The following is a 21,321-nucleotide window of genomic DNA, read 5'->3' as shown; positions in this document are numbered from 1 at the left end:
CACTGCCATCGGCTGGATCCCAACCGGTGGAGACCCTCTCTGTAGGGTTTCCAAGCCTGTCAGTCTTTACGGGAGCACACCGCCTCATCCTTCTCCCTGGGAGGCCACTGGGGGGCGGGGGGGGGTTGAACCCCTGACCTTGCCTGGCAGTTGGCAGTTTACACAGGACATGTCATAGTGAGGGGGGCTTCAAAACGTTTGTGGGAGGGGATGGAATGAAAGATGCTGGGATGTTTCACTATCACTATGAAGCCATCTCGTACAACCCTCCCCCCAGCTCCCCAACCCCCGTGGGGCTCACAGAACCCCTAGGGAAGAAGATTCTACACAGGGGTGCAGCCTCACCGAACTCTCAATCATTGCCCTCAAGTCAATTCTGACCCATAGCGACCCTGTGGGACAGGCTAGAACTGCCCTGCGGGGTGCCGAGTCTGTGACTCCCCATGTGCCGAGTCTGTGACTCCTCACGGGAGTACAAAGTCTCCTCTTTCTCTCTCGGAGCGGCTGGCGGCTTCTGTCTGGTGACCTTGCGGGGAGCCGCCCAGTGCCGAGGGATTCCCAAAGGTGACTGCTACTTGGACCCCTGTTCTACCCACAGCATCCCCCAAGCCTCTGTCCAGACAAGAGCCAACTCCCCGGAGTTCATCAGAACGATAAAAATAGGACAGGAGGATTTGGAGAAGGCACATGGCATGCCCGAGCTGCACAGCTAGCAGGTGGCAGGGTGGGTGGGGAACCCTGGCAGCCTGGTCAGACCACACTCTTAGCACTGCATACTAGGCCAGCCAGAAGTCAGGCACTGAGTCTCAATGGGTCTGGGTGGGAGGTGGGGGGCGGGATCCTTGCCCTGAGGTCACCCACATGACAGAAGAAACCATCAGGGCTTAGCACCCACGGAAATGGCCATCGACAGCCAGGACCACCTGGCCTGGGCACCCTGAGCCACTTTCTCTGAAAACCCCTCTGAAGGCTCTCCGTACTCCCGGCCACCTCCGCTGGGTTCCAGAAGGGCTCAGCACAAGGACTGCTAGGGGTCCATCTGCTTCATGGCCAACCAACCACCCCAAACCCCACCCTTGAGTGCCCAAAGCCTACCTTGCTGATTTCTATTCTCAGACCCCCACACAGCACCAGGCCCATAGCGAGACCTCGTACGTGTCTGCTGTGTGAATGATGACATGACCTGCAGCCCTATCCAGACAGAGATCCCAGCCACGTCCTGGGGGACAGCACATTCATTCAATCGTTTCTCTCTCTGTCTGCCGGTCCTGCTGACAGTTCTGTCTGAAGCGTCCACAAGGTCTGTACTAGCTCCAACTCACTGACAGCCTCCTGATTGCTACTCTTTGTCCCTGGAGGCCAACTTGGCCCAACTACTACCCACCCGCAGACCCACTTGTCCTCTGCAGAGGCTCTGGCCTTTGGCCAGTGGGTTGGCCTGGTGGGAAGGGAGGGAGGAGAGAAAAGTCAGGACCTCAGTGGCTGCATTCCCCTCTCCGGGACCAGAGGCCTGCTCTCTCCTGGTTCCTGCAGGCCTGGGGTGGGGCTGGCACCCTGCTTCCCTTAGGAAGCCGCTGGAAGAGGGGAGAGTCGCCATCCCTTTCTGGTTTGCCCAGACCTCCCTCAAAGAGTTCCCTGAACTCTCCTTGAGTGCCCCATCTGCGTGAGCCGAGCCATCCCCTGCTGGATGAGCCCCTAACACTGATACCTAGCAAGGGACTCATGCTCTGCTCGCCCGTCAGTCCTGGGTGTGAGGTTGGATGGTCAGGACAGAGCTGGGGACTCCGGGTGCAATCCCTGTCTAGCCTGCTGACCATTAGACCAGGCTGACCGGTGGTTTCTCATGACCCGAGCCGGGTGTCGGCGTGCAGAGGCTGCGGGGAACCCTAAGTAGACTGGGAATGCTGAGTGTTACAGAAACTCTGAGAGATGAGGCTCGGTCCATCAGCCCACCCCTCAACCCCCTGAGCCAGGGGAGCTCCCAACAGTCTCTGGGGTCTGCAGCTGGGGGTGGGGGGCAGGACCGCTTACCCAGGCAGGAGCACTTGCATATCAGGAGACAGCCCTGGGGAGTGGAGGTGACCAAGCTCACAGCTGGACTGCTGGCCTGAGGATTGCCGAGCCCAGCCCCACCCTGGCTCTGCCCCCGCTCCTCCCTGAGGACTGACCTCACCTTACTCTACACACACACACACACACACACACACACCATTCCTCTTCCTCCCTCCTCCCACCTCACCTTACTCTACACACACACACACACACACACACACACACACACACACACACACACACACCATTCCTCTTCCTCCCTCCTCCCACCCCATCCTTTTTTTTTTTCTACCTACCCCTTGTCTGCAGAGAGGGAGCCACACGAACCAAGACAGAAAGCTTCCCTTGCAGAGAGAGACAGTCAGGGGGAGTTATTTGACTTTGTATTGGGGTGAACCTCCAGAGTTGCTTGGATTTCCAAGCTCCTGCGCCAAATCATCGGTTCCCTCAAGTGCCCGGGCTCCAACAACACCCCCCACTCCCCCACTGAGGACGTATCCTCTCCCTGACTGATCCTCAGCTTTCTTCTCTCCTCCCCACTGCAGGACCACAGTCCCGGTGGAAACCGCAACCCCTGGCTTCTCCCCTGCTGCCCACCCAGACCCCAGGCACTCTGAGCCAACTGCTGGGCCTCAGCTTCCTCATGGGTGATGTGTCCAGCCAGCGCCAAGGGCCGAAAGATAAGAAACCCGTTTGGATCCTTTCCTGTTAATGCTGATACTGGAGCCCACAGTGGGTGGCACAAAACCACCTGGCGGCTGGTGGAAAGGCTGGGGGCTTAGGGGGCATGTGCCTACCCTCGGGAGCCCAGGAAGAAAGATGAGCTAACGAAAACCCAATGGAGCAGAGATTCTCAGTACTCCGATGCTCATGGGGTGTCACCATGCTTCAGGGTCAATTGGAAGGCAACTAGTGAAGGTCAGTACTCAAGCGCTACAGATTTAGAACTAGGCCAGCAGTGGCCTGCCCAGACCCCCAGGTGGGTCTTTGGAATGCCCTCTCCTGCCGCCACTCCAATGCTCTCCTCTGGTCCTGGAGCAGATGCATCCAGAGAGGTAAAGGGAGGGACAGAGAGGGGGGAGAGGCAGGGCCAGGGAGAGTGCTTCCTTCTTGAGGGACATTCCAGGAGCTCAAACCCAGCCCAAGTGGCCGCTGGCGCCTGAGAGCAGCTGGAAGCACCAGAGGGAGTTGATTCCAGCAGGCAACACGCCTCCTTCAACCCAGCTTGCCACCCGCTCTCTGAGGTTCATGCTCTGCCTCCTGGAACGGCCCTGGGACTGGAGACAAGGAAATAGACATGTGGGTAGGGGCAGAAGAGGAAGAAACCCCAGAACCCCAGATCCAGGGGCTCGTGTTCCAATTCCAGACTTTCCAGCTTGAGCCACACGCCCCTCACTCTGCATCCCTGTAACACATCGCTCCTACCATGACCGGCACACCCAGCTACGTGGAAATACACACACTCAGAGCCTAGCACAAGGCCGGCACATAGGTGCTTAATACATCTGCCCATGAACAGCACTCTCCAAAAATACATGCCCATAGGACACCCCTCACCACAGACTGCAGAGACGGGAGAATCCCAAGAGAAGCTATTTCTAGACCCCTGTCTTCCTTTGTGTCCAATCTGTCCCCACCTAGTCACACAGCAAGCAGCACCTGCCTTGAAAGCTCCCTGTGTCCTTTTCTTTGGGAAAGAAGTTCCCGTCACTGCTCCTGCTCTGTCTCCTCGATACTGACTTCTGTCTGTCCGTACAGCTGCAGGCTTTCGCCTTCCCCTCCTTCTTGGAAGGGAGCTCCTGCTGCTAGGTACGTCCCTGTTTAGAGGTATGCCATGTCCCTGTCTCCGGCACGGCAGCAAGAAAGGAGGCTGTTTGGGGTCTGGCATAGGCAGACACCGGCCTCCTTCCACTTGATCTCTGCTTCGGTCAAAGGGGGTTCCCAGCACACCCCTCTGGTTGACCTCACTCCCTACGCCACATCTTCCTGCTTGTTCAGCCTCTAGACCCCTCCTTGCTTTGCACTCCTGAACTACTGGCTTTGCAGTTTCTACACTGCATGCTGTCCCCCTCCCACCTCGAGGCCTTGGCGCATGCCCTTTTCCTCTCACCTTTCCGCGTGCACCAGGCCAGTCAGCGTCCACTCAGCCTCATACCTTATTCTTCAAGCTCAATTAGGTTTTTTGTTTTGTTTCTGTTTTATTGCTGCATGGGCTCCATGAGAGCCTGCACCATATTCCGTGTCACTTTTCACTGCGCCCTCAGGGGCTGGTACAGTGCCTGGCACAGAGTGGGCACAGAGTGGGCACACCAAATATCTACTGACTCAATGCACCGGGGGAATGCATGAATGGCAGGAGGTCTTGGACAGCGCCTTCCTTCCCCTCTCTGCAGGACCGTGCCTCTGATCATCCCCTCCCCCTCACATTTCTTCTGAATTTCCCATCAGAGCAGGGCAATCAGGCTGAGCAGTGGAGGGTCAGGAAAGAATGTGCCTTTGGCCTGACCCAAGAGGTGGAGCCTGAGTCAGGAAATGGAGAGCTGGCTGGCTGCCTGCAGCTTGCTCCCTGCCCCATGCCCACTCCCTGGCCACTGACAGCAATTCTGCCTCCCACACTGGAATCCCAGGGCATGGTGCCTGGGGGCTGGAGTTGGGCTTTCAAATGGCCACTTGACCAGGAGACCACTAATTCCAGCCTCAGCTCTGTGGTCTGCTGGTGCGCCCAGGAGCAGATGCCCTCTCAGCGTGAACCACGGAGCCCACTGCTCTCTCCCCCCTCCCTGTGATGATGCTGTGTGGGACACAGGTGATTCCTAAGGACCTTCCCCCTCCATAACTCTGACTCAGGGACCAATGGAGGGGCCAGCTCAGGACCTCGAAGGCTAGGGCTCCTTTATGGGGCACGCTGGGCATGGCTCAGTTCTTTCTCCCCAGGAGAAGTACAACCACCAGGCCCTCTTAGCCCGTGGGATCGCCCATCCCTCAGACCTTCCCGATGGAGGGCTTGAGGCCCGTGTATGTTACCTAGCTCCGGGGAGGGATGGGACCTGGATGCCAAACCTAGTATCTGAAAGCCAAACGCTGGTTCGGGGTCCAGCTTGTCCCAGGCCCCCATCCAGGCTGCACCCCCTGTTGGGGATCTGCAGTGTCTAGTTAAAGGGCAAGTCCTCTCTTGGGGTACGAGGTTGGGGAGCCAGGAGCCACAGCCAGTTTCCCAGCATGTGCAATGTTCACCCCATGCAGAGGCCCAGTGCCAGGGCGGCCTTGTTCTGCAGCCCTGGCTGGCTGGAAGGGGCAAAGCCTTCTGGGATGCCCCAGCCATCAAATCTGGTGGCGGCTGACTCACAGGGGCACACACCAGGCCCACTTTGGGGTCGACAGTCATTTGCAAAAGCAAGTGAGAACTGAGCCCCAGAGAGCCACTTGATAGGTTGGATTTAAGGAAACCAGGGCAAACGGAACCACAGCTGGGACATCAGAAAATCAATCCCGTCCAGCTCCTGGTCCAAATCCATCCGACGGAACCCGACCTGGGGCCCAGGGCTCCTGGGGGAGGTGGCAACACCCACACCCAGAACCACCACAGGTGGCCTGGATGGCTGCCCTTACAGCAGCCGCTGTTCGAATCCTTGTTTGAATTCCGAGTCAGCCGCCTGGCCCAACGATGCCCCTGCTCTGTTTGCCCAATGGACGAGACAGGGACCCAGGGGAAAACAGGGCTAAGCTGAGGCACACTGACATGTGAAACCTCTGAAGCTCCCGGCCAGATGATGCACCTGTTGTTGACAATAATCCACAAAGACCGCTCCCGGTCCCGACTTGTAGCACCCTGATGGAGAGCACCTGAAGCCTGCAGCCCAGTGCTGACCCGCTGCACCGCCAACGCTCCTGAGGTGGAGAAGCGCAGAGCCCACTGCCAGCTAGCCACCTCTGATTCACGACCCCTGGGTGCAGGGTTTCTTTTCTGGGAGCAGACAGCCTCCTTTTCCTCCCAAGGAGCAGCTGGTGGGTTTGAACCACCAACCTCACAGTTGGCAGCCCAACACATATCCCAGAGCTCCACCAAGGGATTTCCCGGAAATTCCCAAAGGTGCTTAAGATTCTGGCAAAGCAAACTCTGTTCCTTCTGGGGTGATCAGAGATCAGATAGGGGCTTTAAGAGACCCAATTGTAGCTCTGAGGCAGTGGCCTCTCAAATGGGCGCAATTCTTATCCGGACACATAGCGGGGCCTAGAGACATTTCTGACCGTCGTGACTTGGGGGTCGACCAGCCCCACGTGGCCAGAGGCCAGGAGTGTTGCAGAATCCTGCTCTGGAATGAGCACATGCCTCTGCCTCTGTGTGTTCGTCCTGGGCCCCTCCCTGCAGGAATCTGTCACATGCTGTCACAACAGCCACTGGGGAGGGGCTTTTCACCCAGCAGGTGACATTGCCCTAGTGTCCGGGCACTCGTTGTGCCTGACTACATGTCCCCACCCAGGACTCATGTGGAGTCCAAGATCTTGATCTAGGGGTGGGAAGAAGGAAACAATGTGCTAGTCACTGGACTCTGGGTCAGACGAGAGCTGCCCTCTGGCCGGCCAGAACGAGCACCACGGGAAAAGCCGCCCCCAGGCCCAGAGGGCAGGAAGCTGCCACACACTTACCTTCACACCGCGCAGGCACCCCCTGCCCCTCATCCTCCTCTGGGGAAGATGGGAAGGGGGTGAGAGGGAGGAGAGGCAGGCCAGAGAGGCAGGTGATAGAGGCGGAGGAGGGGCACAAAGGAGAGAGAGAGAGTGGTTAGCAGGGATGGTGTCTTGAGAGAGACTTTGCAGAGAAAAGGGGGTGGCCCAGCTGGGGGAGGTGAAGGCGGAGCTGGCCTGTCCCTGGAGGAGCCCCAGGTGGGGGAGGAAGTGTCACCCACACAGGGCTCCCCAGGTCCAGGACCCCGGAGGGACCAGGTGGCACAATGGAAGGAGACCTGCTCACACTTGAGTAAGGCAAGTCCCACCCTTGGGCCACCCAAGGCTTGCGTGGACCGTGTCTCTGGCAGGCGTGTGCCAGCCTAGTGAGAGGCAGGCTCCCAGCCCCCTCCGTAGCTGTGACTCAAGTTTTTCCTCGGCCATGCAGACACCTCCCATGTGAGAGGCCATGCCCAGGCCATGTCTGGTGGGTCCCAGGCATGCCATTTTCCCTCCTACCTTGCTGGATCAGTCTCCTGGGGACTAAGAGAAAGAGGTAGGGTTGGCTCCCAGGGCCCTGGCCCAGCTCGAAAACCAGTCTAGGGAAATCCCTAGACTTGGCCTGCTCAAGTGGTCACTAAGGGTCATGGCCGCCACTCTCTCCTTCCCCATGGAAACAGGACAACTGGGGAAGTCGGGGTTATGAGCTTGGGCCCAGGGAGAGCCTTCTCCACAGCAGGGCCCCCCACCCCTCCTGTCTTCCACTTTAATCAAGACAGAGTGTCAGGACAGAGCTGGGCAGTGGCTCAGACAGGTGGTCTCTTTCTTTCCTGCCCCAGGCCCCAAACTCTTGGGCGCCCTCCTCCAGTGCAGAGCAAGCACTGCCCAGTGTCCGGGGTGTGGAAGAAGGGGCCACTGATCAAGGTCAGGGGAGGGGGAGGGAGAGGAGTCCCGAGTGATGCAGACCGAGGATGAGGGCCCCAGCTGCTGGGGAGTCACGGGTTTCTCTGGCAGCAGCGTTTTGTGCGCCACTGAAGGCAGGACAGATGAGCTTGAGGACAGATGGCTGCTGGGCCGCTGGCATCTTAAGGATCCTCAGCGCAGAGCCAGCTGGGCTGGAAGTGGGCCCCCGGGCTCAGAGTAACCGGCTGTATTTCTCCAGCAGGGTACATGTATGGAGGCATGTAGTATCCATGCACGCTGGAGATGGGGAGCCAGGCTTCTGGCAGAGAGCTGACGATAGCAAGACTAGGTCTTCAAGTACCCAAATCAGAAGAAGCTGAAAGTCGAATGAACCACCCCCCACTTCTTCGGAATCTGTGGCCCCAGGTCCCTATGCAGAGACCACCCCCCCACCCGCTTCCCACCAGCGTCTCCAGATCACTCACCACCTGTGGGGTGCAGCAGGATGTCCGCAGGGTTGTGGGGTTTCAGGCCCAGAGCAGACAAAGGTGTCTTGGCCAGCCCGGGCGGGGAGCGCACTGAATCAGGAAGAAGAGGGAGGCAAGACACAGGGAATGAGTGAGAATGAGTGAGTCGGGGTGGGGGTGGTATGTGAGGAGAGGTGCGGGCAGGAAGGCAGGGAACTCCCTAACTGTAGGTAGGTGTGGTGGTTACATAATCTCCTGTCAACTTGCGAAGGGGTGGGATCTAGCCAGTCATTCAGGTCACAGCCAATGAGGGCAATGTGTGGGCAAGTGAGTCTAAAGAAGAATTTACAGACTGTTATCAGACATATGGGCTAATAAGACTTATGGACTTGATCTGGGCAGGGCTGGGGTGTTTTCTTAATATACAATCACTCTTGTATATAAAGCTCTTTCTTTTACACATGAGTGTCTGAATTTGCTTTTCTAGTCAATCCGGACTAATACAGTAGGCTTTGGCAAGGAGTCGAAGAACCCAGCTGCCGGCCCCCTACTCCCAACCCATGGGGGCTTCCAAATTTTGTTCCAGGAAGCCTTGCCCCTCTCCATGTCTATCTCCCTTCCTAGGGTTTAAACGACAAAGGCCAGGAGCTTAATATCATCTTTTTCTTCTCTTTTCCCCTGACCCAGCCTCCACCCCCAGAGTATTTCTAATAGTGGGTTTGGATGGGCTTAGAGGGGAACCAAAGACAATGGGGTATCAAGATGACCCTTGCTATGTCAAAGCCGGGAGGGGCAGTCATAGATTGAAACGAGGCCGACCCCGAGACCCCAGGTCAGCTCTCAGCCCAGGGTCTGTGGCTCCCAGCCAAGGGTGTCGCTTGCACACCCCAGAAAGAGAAACTGCTCTACCCCTCGGTGTTGGGGGAGAAGAAGCCTGCTCCCGTGCCTGGATGCAGGCACCAAATTCCTCCCAAGCCCTCCTCTGCGTGAGGAGAGTCACGTAACACACAAGGTCAAAGAAGGGCTTTCTCTGGCTTCTTCCCACAGGCCAGGTATGCAGCCAGACCCGGAGCAGATCTGCTGGTGGCGGTTTTATCCAGTCACGAGATTCCTCCGTGGTGGTTGCCACGGCTCTGGACACACCTCGGAGGAGTGGTGAAAAGTGAGCTCTGTGTCCTCTGTCAGGAACATCAAGAACAGACAAAGACTGCGGGCCCTGAGGACATCAGCCAGGGTCCCACACTGGTCTGGCCACACACCAACAGACTGGGCGTGGCTCACAGACCCAAGACCTGGCCAACAGCTCCAAGCTCCCCTCCGGCCCCTTCTCCTTCCCCCAAGAGACACTGAGCCCTACAGGAAACACGATTCCATCATGAAGTGCCATAACTGTTTATGCATGTGCACCAGTGTGGACGTATGACTGTGGGAACCGTGAGATGTCTCAGGGGTCCAGCTCTGCAGCCCACTCAATAGTCCACCCTCATTTCGTTTTGAGATTCCCAGTGGATGAACACAGCCCAGCTGACAAATACAGATGCGCAGGCCTCGCCAGGTGTGGGGGTGAAGTCTGGTCTGTGTTTCTCGGACTCCTCTCTCTCTCTCTCTCTCTCTCTCTCTCTCTCTCTCGCGCGCGCGCGCATGCACGCGCGCACACACACACTCCATTTTCAACAATCCCCTATTCTCTAATACCTAACATAATGCCCCACCCCCCACTTACCTCCCCACCCAGCAGTTTGTCTTACCATGGGGACTTGTATACCACTGCCATGCTGGAAGCTATGGCATCAGTATTTTGGATACTAGTAGGGTTATCCTCAGTGCACAGACGGCAGCCGAGCTTCCAGACTAAATACAGACTAAGAAGAAAAAGGCCTGGTGATCTCCCCCAGATAATTAGCCAACGAGAACGCTGTGGATGCAGGATAATGTGCGGTAGTGTGCTGCACAGGAGAGGGCACGGACTTAGCAACACGGCGTCCTGTTGCACGTGGGGTCGCCGGGAGCACCAGCTGGCTGGACAGCACGTCACGGCCAGTCACACGAAGTCTTGCTCACAGACACTTAGTAAGTGCTTGTTAACATTTGACAGACAGATGGCTTTAGTTCATTATCAAAGAATGAGCCCGGTCTCTGACACTGCTGTTCATGGAGTGATCACAAAACATCTGTTTGATGTACACTGGTGCAGATAGGAGCTGAAGGCACAGGGAATCCAGGGCGGATGACACCTTCAGGACCAGGGGTGTGAGTGGCGATACTGGGAGGGTAGAGGGTGAGTAGGTTGGAAAGAGGGAACTGATTACAAGGATCTACATGTGACCTCCTCCCTGGGGGACGGACAACAGAAAAGGGGGTGAAGGGAGATGTGGGACAAGGCAAGTTATGACAAAATAACAATTTATAAATTGTCAAGGGCTCGTGAGGGAGGGGGGAGCGGGGAAGGAGGAGAAAAAATGAGGAGCTGATGCAAAGGGCTTATGTGGAGAGCAAAGGCTTTGAAATTGATGAGGGCAAAGAATGTACAGATGTGTTTTATACAATTGATCTATGTATGGATTGTGATCAGAGTTGTATGAGTCCCTACTAAAATGTTTAAAAAAAACAAACATCTGTTTGCCCTACAGGTGGACTCACAAGAGGAGGAGGGAACCAGAGGATGGAGGTGCTTGGGGCCTCCTGTACAACTCTCTTGGGGTTTTTCTCTTCCAGCTCCCTAATTCCTCCTTTCCCACAGGGCCCCTCTCCAGAGGCAGATGGGTGGGTGGGACTGAAGCCAGGCCAGCCTTTTGCTTCCTGAGAGAGAAATTCTCTACACTCCTCTGTCCGCTCTCCTCTCCCCACTACGTGCAGTTATGAAAGCTCCGATTAGCTCATTCTGCCCCGGAGGCCCCATGCCTGGCCAAAGGGAAGGGAGACAAATGGAAACAGGCAGATGTGGCAAGAGCTAACTCAAGCTCAGCCGGAGGGTTTCCATCCCCACACTGTGATGCCCACGATGCTGGCCGTTTGGACGCAGTAGCAAATGGGAGCAGGCAGGAAGGAAGGGCTCAGATTGGAGAGGGATTCTGGGGGGTCTTATGCATGAGAGAGCTGTCTCTGAAATGTGGTGTGTGCATACAAGAGGGGACTTCACGACATATGCGAGGAAACCCCATTAGCTTTTCACTGCATTTTCCATGACACTCCCCCATATAATGGGATACTATGTAAAGGTGTTCCCAGATCATCTTGCAAGGTGGGTGAACCTGGAGGGGGCACAGATGCTGAGCAAAATAAATCACTCACAAAGGCCAAATGGTGCACGATCCCTCTTCTACGAAATAACAAAAATCAGATGCACGCACAGATACCAGTGCTCCTTGGTGGTGGTTGGCAGTGAGAGGAGGAAGAGGGGAAGTCAGTTTCTAGATAATCTTCGCTTTGGGGCATATTTATGGTGACAGGAACGGGAGCACCAAATATGGTGATGTTTCCACAGCCTGGCTGCTATTCTTGATGCCACTGATTGTCCATGCGAACATGGATGAAATAGGGCTGTGTTACACCTAACACAACCGACACCACATATAGATAGAGAAGCTGCAGATGTAGCTGCTACTTAGGCAGAACCAATCATGTCACTAGGTTAGTTTTCTTGGTTTGAAGATTTAAGGTGATGGTTTCACGGGTCAATTGAGCCAATGGACATCACATAGTGCGTGAGACAGTAGCTGGACATTTCAGCTTGGTGACTTGTCTCTGCCTTTGAGCAGAAACCAAAGACGCAAACCATAGTCGCTATTCATCTGGAACCAAAGAATGAAGAAAGTCCAAGAATCAGAGAAGAAACAAAATACAGCACTCATGGATTACATGGTCTCCGCTACTTGGGACGAGAAGACCTAGACGGTGCCCAGATACCATTATCCCCCAGACTGAGCCGTCACAATAATGAATCCTGATAGAACAGGGAAACATGTAGAACGTGACTTCAAATTCTCCGGGAACCCAGATCGACAGGTCTGCCTTGAATGACTCTTTAAATTTTGAACACAAATGATCCTCTACAGTCACCCGTGAACTAAGTGGCTCAGAAAGTTAAAACAAAAACACCCTTAAGCACAGTGCTTTTAAAAAAGCCTCCCTGTGATGCCACTCAACAACCTCTCTTCCAGACACAGATAAGGAGTTCAGGCGGATGGGACAGTGAGATGAAATTAATGAAAGCAGACCAACTAAAGGGTGCCCTCGGGGCGTAATGGGGTATGCCTTGGGCTGCTAACCACAAAGTCCATAGTTCAGATCTATCAGCCGACCCAAAGGAGAAAAGGGAGACTGTCTACCCCCACAAAAGATTCACAGTCTTGGAAACCCAGGAGCAGTCCTAGCCTGCTTGATAGTGCCCCTATTGAGTTGAATCAACTTGAAAACAACCAAACTCTCTGCTATCAAGTGGATGCCAACTCAAAGCAACCCTCTAGAACAGGGAAGACTCACCCCCGGGGATTTCTAGGGCTGTTAGCTCTTTACAGCCTCAGCAGGAGAAAGCCCCATCTTTCTCCCTCGGAGCGGCTGGTCATTTCAAACTGCTGGCCTTTCAGATTGCAGCCCAAACAATAACCACTACGCCACCAGGGCTCCTTGAGTTGACCTGAAGGCAGTGCATTTTGAGACCCACTAGCAAGGAAATGACGACACCGTTGACACCGATGAAAGACTGTACCCAACACTGCTGAGCATTACGTGTAGGAAATGTTGATTGGGAAACTCTTTGCTGTGTCTACATTCATCAAAAATACAGTTTAATTTTTTTAAGCTACATCTTTAACCTGCTCTAGGCTCGCACCGTCCAATCTGGGAGCCACATATGGCTACTGAGCACTTACGTTGTGACTCATCTGCTTTGAGATGTACTCCAGTGGAAATGCCAAGCCCAGTTTCCAAGATAGAAATTACAGGTATGCATCTATCCAGGAGCATACTATTAACAAGAATGAACATCTTTTCCCTTAACATCTTTTTTTCAAAGCATGGAAACCATCTCAACATTTGTATGTTATCTGCTCATTGAAATGATTTTATTTTGGGTGCTTACAATTAAGTAAGGTAGACTATTGCAATTGATTTCATCGTTACTTTTGCATGTTTTACTGTGGCTGCTAGGAAATGTCCAGTGACGGACGTGGCCCGTGCTCCACCGCCACTGGGCAGCACTGCGGGAACCCTTATTCCGTCAATAGAATACTATTCCAAGATAGTCGCCAACACACCCTTCGCTGGCACGCTGCGATCACGTGCCTCCCCTCGGGCGGATAGCAGGGCGACTGCAGCTGTGGATGCATGGTCACAGCCACGGGAGAGGGCGCTGGCCTGATCCCATGAAAGAGCACACGTTGGAGGGATGAAGGGGGAAGTAAGATGTGCCCTAGGGATGGGAAGAAGCCAATTCAGACCCGGCCTGACTCAGCTGGCATGCTCCCTCCGCTCCCACATCTGGTCCCTTCCACAGCTGAGGTTGGGGTCAGGGTTGGCGGTGATGGAAGGAGAAAGGTTTAGCAGGGAGCTCTTACCTCCACTGGGCGGAGGGCTGGTTGGAGACATAACCTCCATTTCCTCAAAGGCTTCCTTGTAGCTGTGCAGGTGGGGCTGTGGAGGAAGCACACAGGGTAGGAAAAATGGGGGATCCACTGTGGCCAGGGCCCTGAGGAGGATGGACTTCCCCTGCGGATGGCCTGGGAAACAAGGCCAGTGGAGATTAAGTGAGATCTGAGCCATTCATAGCCCCGACAACTCCCTGTCATTTGAGAGGGTGAGAGAGCGGTTGCTTCCAAGGCCATTGTCAAGGGTGGGTGAAATTAGGGAGCACCTAACTTGGAAACATCACAGCAAGGCAGCAGACAAAGAGAAAGGGCTAGGGTCTTCTCAGAAGACCGGAGGGGAAATAAAAATATATCCCACAAGCCATTCTAGCTAGAATGGCTCTCTGACCTGTCTTCAATAAAGCAGCTAGACTTTCTCTCTCCAAATGTGCTCCATCGGCTACCAACATCCGACTCATCCAGGGGCCACATTGAAAAGCAAAGTTCTAGACCCATTCCAGATTTCCTCTCTGGAGTAGGCTTGGAAATCTACATGACATCCTAGGCGATCTGGTTTGATGTTCGGGGCTGTGGTCAGCCCCCTAGCACCCAAGACGCCTGGCGGCACAACAGGGAACCAGGAACTACAAAGTCAACCACTTGAACTCTCCAATGGCTTCTCAAGCTAAAAGCCTCCCTTAGAGAGTACAGGCCGGGGACAGCCCATGGGGCCGTTCTACTCTGCTGACATAGGGTCAGGCTGGCACACACACGTGTCCTACCTGGGATCTTTAACTACCCTCCCCAGGAGGTCTCCTTCAGGGTCAGGAACGGACTTCAATCTCAGGGCTAATAGGGAAGTGTCAAGAGTTGGAGGCATCAAAGATCGTGGTGTGTGAGGTTAAGGGGAACAGGGTCCAGATTACGCATGCCTGCAAAGAGGGCTGCGCTGTGGGTGAGCTCGCAAGGAGGACCGGCTACTATGGAGTTACTGATGGGTCAGCCCCACCAAGAGCCTCTTCAGGTGCCTAGAGCTCCAAGGGGCGGGGGGGGGGGGGGACTCCATTTCCCTCTGACCTGTGACCCGGGAGCATCCAGGGACTCACCTCTTTGGGACGCCCTCCAGGATTGAGAGCAATGGTAAGAGCCAGCTCCGGGGAGACGCACTGAACGGGGGAGCGGACCCCGGCACTCCGGGGGGATGTAGGTTCTGGAGATTGGTTCTCATACTGTTCATCGCTGGCCGCCCGCCTCCGGAGAGGGGCCGGGGGCTCTGCAGGAGGCTTCTCCCGAGCCTGCACCCCTGGGAGAATGGCAGAGTTTATGGCTCATCAGTACAGCATCAAGCAAAATAAACCACCAAGCCTAGTCCCCTCCCGCTCTTGCCCCTCCCCCCAACACTGCCCTCTTCCCAGAAGGTAGTCATCCCAGTTCAAAGGGGAGCTAGAACCAGGCCTGTCTTGCCTCAGCACCCCTCACCCCACCCCCATCTTCTCTTGGGCCCAACCTGGGCTCTTTCTGCAGGATAGGGGCTCTGCTCAGACTGGGCTCAGCCTTCCTCACTCCACATTGCCTTGGGGCCAAGGGCAAACGGACTGATACAAGAACCAGATGTCACCTCCATCCAACCCTGGAGGCAGAGGCCAGGGCTTCCAGGCGAGGGAGGGGAAGGTGGAGGGAGGGAGAGACTGTTTCCAAGGCAACTGCATCAACCAACAGGCAACATTAAGCCCCAGGGGAAAGAGCTGAGAATGAGTCATCTTTGCAAATGGTGCTCCCAGAGAGAAGGCCAGGAAGAAGAGACGGATGTGGTGGAGTCCCCAGCCCGAACCGGGTCCTGTGACTGCTGGCCTTCGGGGTTCCTCCGTCTGCATCCAGTACTGCTTGGAGACCTCTTCTATCCTCCCTTAAACTGCCCCCTCCCTTACACCTACCCCATTTCTGGGCCCAATGATGGCGGAGCCTCCCACCCAGCCTCTCCCTGCACCAGGGCAGGAAGGAAGCCCTAGAGTCATGAGCACAGCCGTCCCCACCCACGGGCCTGAGGACGCTGCTGGCCTCACCAGCCTGCCTTCCCACTCCCTCTTCTAACAGCTGGGGAAGGCAGGGCATCCATTGCCTCATGCAGCTGGCTCCCAGAATCCTAGAAAACAGACTTCCTAGGTCCCGGAGGCCAGGGCTTCACTGGGGTCCAGCAGGAAGGCTGGACTCCTGATGGCGACTACCTTCCCGGAGGAGAATCTCAGCCCTGTCAGGAGGTGTCCCGGGTCACAGGGGATTGGGGCTCTGGCCAAACCAGCCTCATGCCATCACCTCGGGGGTGGGGGGGGCACTTCCCACCGTGTTCATGTACCCACACACACATGCTCACTGCTGGTCCCCAAGATTTTGTCCGAGAGACTGATGGAAGTACTTTCTAGCATCCCAAGTAGCCCCGCCTCCACCACCACCACTCCACTGACAGCCACAAAATATACCAGGAGAAGTATAAGCTGGGAGCTTCCTTCTGACTTGTCATGAGCAAGCTGCCTGCTGCCAAGAGCTGGGATGGGTAGGCGGGTAGGCAAGCGCGCACGCACGCGCACACACACACCACAGTCGTTCTGAGACACGCCCTCACACTCATCCATAACTAGGCTTCTGGGTGCCCTGATGACACATGGCCTCTGGACAGAAGGTCCTGGGATGAGGCCCTGAGCCTGTTCCGACTCAGTGGCAGCCGAGAAGAACAGGTGCACTAGAGGCGAGTGCCAGGCTCTGCTCCCACTCTGATGCCCACAACCTGCTTTCCCGGAAGCACCACGCCAGCCTTGAGGGCCGTGCTCCTCAGGCGAGGAAAGCAGAGGCTGCGGCAGCCCTGCCCAGAGGAAAGGTGGGCTGAGCGTGTGCTGAACTGCTCCATCAGGCTTTCCTGGCCTCTAGTGCAGAGACCCTGCCCTCGGCCACATGTTCCCCACCCGCAGGCCTCCCGGGAAGCCTGGGTCCGGAGCTAACTCGGGTTCCATCCCTGGCACCAAACATGAAAGGGAAGCAGACAGACGCGGTCATTGATTTTCTAATAATAACCCTGGCAAAGAAGGCCCATTTAGGAAGGGCTCGTGGGGTTTGGAACGGAGTCGAGCTCCAAGGTTAAAAGAAACGCATTCGAGCTGGTATCTGCTGGTGGCTCCCCCCCACTCTCTGGCAGCCTCTTTCTGGAAGATTCCTCGGCCCTTTTAAGAGGTGGCTCCGGTTCCCCGTGGAGAGGTTCAGTGTTTGCCTTTAAAAAATGGGCCTGTCTCAATCCGAAACAAGACAATCTCCCAGATGGACCAAGAACATTGTCCCTGCTCTGCCTGGGCATGGGCTGTAGTATGGGGTGGGGCTGGCCCAGCAGGAGGGCTCCCCAAATGTGGAGGAATGTGGAGGGCATGAGGCTTGGCAAAGAGGCCATCTAAGAACCTCCCCATCTCAACCCCGTCTGCCTTGCTCTTGGGAGGCAGGGGCACGGACAGGACCTCCCAAGACCAAAGGTGTTGCAGGACAGAGCTTCCCTCTGCAGAACAGGGATGCCCTCGCATTCCATTCCCACGTGGTCAGCCCCTGCCCCACACAACCACCACCACCCCCCAACCCGGGGACCCGGCAGTGACAGACATCTCACACTCTTTGGACACAGTGTCTCACTGTTGTCCCCCTCTTGGCAATCCCAGATTGGCCCTGAGTGACTGGCAAGCCGTGTGCCCGCTCCCTTTCCTTTCGTGGTAGGAGGGGAGGGGAGGCTGGGCAGGGCGGAGGGGAGAGAAGGGCCCCATTGTTCCACAGCCAAGCTGGGACGTCTGGACGCAAGTGGACAGCCAGTGGTAGAAAGAGAACAGCCCTCCCTCATGTCCCAGAGTCAGGCTGTAAGAATAGAAAGCACCCCCACTCGAGACACACACGCACGTGAGCGTGCACACACGTGCGCACACACGCACAAAGCATGCATGCACGCACACGCACACACATCCTCCAGCTCTTCCTCCATCCTGGACACCAGGCCTTTCTCAGTCTCCCAGCCTCTGCTTGCTCAGGGCCTCAGTCTCTGTGTGCTCCCTCCTGGCACGCAGACACACACATGCACGCACAGGCAAGCATGCTCCCATAAGCAAGTGAACACACACTACCCTGGCCCCCCACACACGGCAGGAGGACTGGGATGACAGCGCTACGTACAGCCCCCAAGTCCTCCTCAGGCCACCCTGGAAGTGGAGCAGCCCAGTGGCCTGAGGGTGCAAATGAAGAGGGCAGGGCAGCAGCCTGCCATTCCGACTCGACTCGGGAGTAACGCGCCACACGGTCTTCAAAGCAACAACACACCACGTTGCAAGATCCCATGCGATCCTCCTGGGACCATTTCAGAGCCTCTCTGAGGCTGGGCTGGTGCTTCTGCTCAAGGACCTACTTGCAGGCCCCAGACCTTTCCCAGGGGTCCCCACGCTGCTCCCCAGGATGATGCTGTGCTCAGGAACAAGCTTACTCCCACCATGTGGCCCACTCCCCCCGCACCACGGACCCCGCTCTTCTTTCTCCTGCCAGACTTCCGAGTTCCACAAGACCAGGTTCCTCAGCTCCAGGCGGCAGAGCAGGGTGTCCGGCTGCATGCCTGGGCTCTGGAAGCCAGGGGGTCCAGGAGGCCACCTGCTGGGCCAGGGCACCAGAAAGCCACACCACAACCACACTAGCAGCCCCAGGGCAAGCCATGCCAGCTCCCCTCAGGGCAGGTCTAACCGCCCAGATCCTGTGCCCACCCCTAAGCTCTCCTGAACACTGCACTCCCCACCACTGGGCCAAGATGGGGCATGGGGGAGGGCAGGAGGAAGGGGACAGTCTGCTAGAGAAGTCTCCAGATTGGCCATGGACCGAGGGGAGCAACCAGGGGAAGTCCTAGACCTTGTTCCTGGGAACCGACAGCCACACCACCCTCCAAGGCCTAACCTGGAACTGCTCGAGGTCATGGCCTGGGGCAACCAGGGGCGCCAGGGCCTTCCTCCCCTTGACCACCATACTTGGAGAAGCAGCGGAAGGGCCGGGTGCTGTCCCCTTTGGGTGGGGAAAGCCTGTGGGCCCGTTTGTCCAAGAGAAGAAAGCCAGAGCCAGTAGTCTACAGCAGTGGTTCTCCACCTTCCTCAAGCCCTGACCTTTCATATAGCTCCTCATGCTGTGTTGACCCCAAGCATAAAATTATTTTCCTTGCTACTTCATAAATGTAATTTTGCTACTGTCATGAACCGGGGAACCCCTGTGAAAGGTTTGTTTGACCCCCCAAAGGGGTTGCAACCCACAGGTTGAGCACCAGACCCACAGGTTGAGAGCCACTGGTCTATAGCATCTTCAAATGTAGTCACCTGACCCCTGAGGGGGGGTGTGTGTCATAGCCACCTGGCCACTAAGAAAGACAGGACTTCCCAGGCCTCCATTTCTCAAACTGGGAAGCTGAAGTCTGAGATCTGCCAAGGTCACGGAGGTGGTCACTGGCAGAGCCAGGCCACAACCACCTGGCATTCTGACTCTTGGCCACAGGCTCTCAGATCAGATATTCGGGAAGGGGTGGTGGCAGGCAGTGGGTGGTGCTCTATTCAAGAGGGGACAGGTTAGGAGGTGCTGGGGCATTGCTCTGGGCCTGTCCCTAGTGGCCCATGCACACCACAGCGAGGCCATTAGGCCACAACTGCCAGAGTGTGAGGTCGGCCCGAGCTTGGGTCAGGGGGCAAGGGGCCTCCTCCTCGCAAAAGTCCCCATCTCCATGGGGAGCACTCCCCAGAGGGAGTCTAGAGACTCCAGACTCCATTCCCAATAGGCAAGGCCAAGGCTGGAAGCATCATACCTGGGTCCATGCAAAAGTGGGAGCACTGCTCATGCAGGGAGGATGGCAAAGGTGTGGGTGGAGAGAGGGCAGAGTGGGCATAGAAGGAGAAGAGGAGGCAGTGAGGAAAGGTGGAGAGGAGAGGGACTAAGAAAAAGGGAGAGGGGGGAAAGTGAAGGGAAACTGAGCCAGAAGGATGGGAATGGGTGAGAGACAAGGAGCAAGAAGAAGCTCAGTGAGAGATGGGAAGAAATAGCCCGGGGGGGGGGGAGAGAGAGAGAGAGAGAGAGAGAGAGAGAGAGAGAGAGAGAGAGAGAGAGAGAGAGAGAGAGAGAGAAGAAAAGAAGAAGAAGAAGAAGAAGAAGAAGAAGAAGAAGAAGAAGAAGAAGAAGAAGAAGAAGAAAAGAGAGAGGAGAGAGGAAGGAGGGAGGGAAGGAGGGAGGGAGGGAAGAGAAGAAAAAAGAAGAGGGGAGGAGAGGAGAGGAGAGGAGAGAGGGGAGGGGAGGGGAGGGGAGGGGAGGGGAGGGGAGGGGAGGGGAGGGGAGAGGAGAGGAGAGGAGAGGAGAGGAGAGGAGAGGAGAGGAGAGGAGAGGAGAGAAACTCACTAAAGGGCAGAGAGCTCTAAGGGAAGGGAGGAGAGGGACCAACCAGAGATGGAAGTGGATCGGAGCCGGTGGAGAGGAGGGTGCCAGAAGCTGACGCTCTGCCCAATGTCCTGCAGTTTGGCATTATATGCTGCCCGACCCCCACCCCAGAGGAGCCGGCAGGGAGTGGGAGGCAGGCCAGAGGAAGGCGAGGGTGGAGGGGACACACCAGGCAAGGAGGGCACCCCACCAACAGCACAGAGGACAGACGGATGGGGGACACACGGAGAACGCGGGCGACAAGGCATTAAACAAGACGAAACAAAAACAAAAACAGAGAAAAATCAAGATTACTTGGTGTTGGGAGTTCGGGATCTGTCCACACACTGGGGGGAGATGGGGAGGGCAGGCACCAAGCCTTTCTCTTATTTACCTCCAGAACAGGAAGAAGGTGGTGCTGGTTCGGGCCAGGAAATTTCCGCTTTGGTCACCCCAAACGCTCATCTTACAGCAAACCCAGAGTCTCTCCTGCTCTTAGGGTGACCTGCCCCTTCCTGATACAGCTGTGGCCCCTCCCCCTCCCCCCCCCCACCTGAGCTCCAAGGTCACATATGCTGCCTTCCTTCATCCTTTCACTCTCCAATCCTCCCCCGTGGGTACCAAGCTTTCCCACTCCCTCCGGAAGCAGCCGGCCACCATCCGACAGAGTCCTGCTGTGCATCTGTTGGGAGGACTAGGAGGCGGCCCTGCTACAGTATCACTGTCTGCATCCTTGCAGGCTCCCAACACAGACTCTACCCTAACCTCAGGTTCATTCTCTCCCTGCGGCCGGTCCCGGTCATCCTGCATGGCTTCCACGGCACCATGCTCCTCAGCTTCCTTCGACTTCCCAAACTGCTCCATTAGTATCTCCTTCGATGGGTCTCCCCTGGGACCCCCAGCCTCTGAAGGCGGGAGGCCTGGGACTCAGTCCCGACCCCTCTTCTCCATGCACCCTGTGTGTACTTCAAGGTGCTGTGTAGGATCCAGCCAGACCTGGAGGATGTTTATACACAACTCCAGCATTCCTTTCTGAGCTCTCATCTTGCCCCTTGAAGTTCTGATTTGTATCGCCAACCAGCTCAGCTATCTCATGAACTTTGGAAACCTAAACTCCAAAATCACACTTCCAATATTCCTTCTGAGCCCGCTTTCCACCTTCTTACCCACCTCGGCCAAGACCAATGGAGGCCAAAACCCTTAAATTCCTCACCCCCGCCCTT

The 21,321-nt window shown here is 56.2% G+C and overlaps 1 protein-coding gene across 10 annotated transcripts in view; it reads right to left on the bottom strand.

Annotated features, from left to right (window-relative positions):
* Positions 1–21,321, bottom strand: part of TNS1 (tensin 1) — a 191,668-nt gene that overhangs the window by 20,100 nt on the left and 150,247 nt on the right. For 6 of the 10 annotated variants that reach the window (XM_075528907.1, XM_075528912.1, XM_075528911.1 and 3 more), the window contains exons 18-22: positions 14,758–14,954; positions 13,643–13,718; positions 8,106–8,198; positions 7,237–7,260; positions 6,700–6,738 (exon numbers count right to left, since the gene is read on the bottom strand). In XM_075528907.1, coding sequence (XP_075385022.1) covers positions 6,700–6,738; positions 7,237–7,260; positions 8,106–8,198; positions 13,643–13,718; positions 14,758–14,954 — 429 coding nt within the window. The remainder of the gene's footprint in view (positions 1–6,699; positions 6,739–7,236; positions 7,261–8,105; positions 8,199–13,642; positions 13,719–14,757; positions 14,955–21,321) is intronic. The other 4 variants (XM_075528917.1, XM_075528910.1, XM_075528909.1 and 1 more) reach the window with 3 other exon arrangements.

Source organism: Tenrec ecaudatus, chromosome 13 (assembly GCF_050624435.1).
Source record: "Tenrec ecaudatus isolate mTenEca1 chromosome 13, mTenEca1.hap1, whole genome shotgun sequence".
NCBI classification, from domain to species: domain Eukaryota; kingdom Metazoa; phylum Chordata; class Mammalia; order Afrosoricida; family Tenrecidae; genus Tenrec; species Tenrec ecaudatus.
The sequence above is the reverse complement of the archived record's forward strand: the minus strand, read 5'-3'. Positions and strand labels throughout refer to the sequence as shown.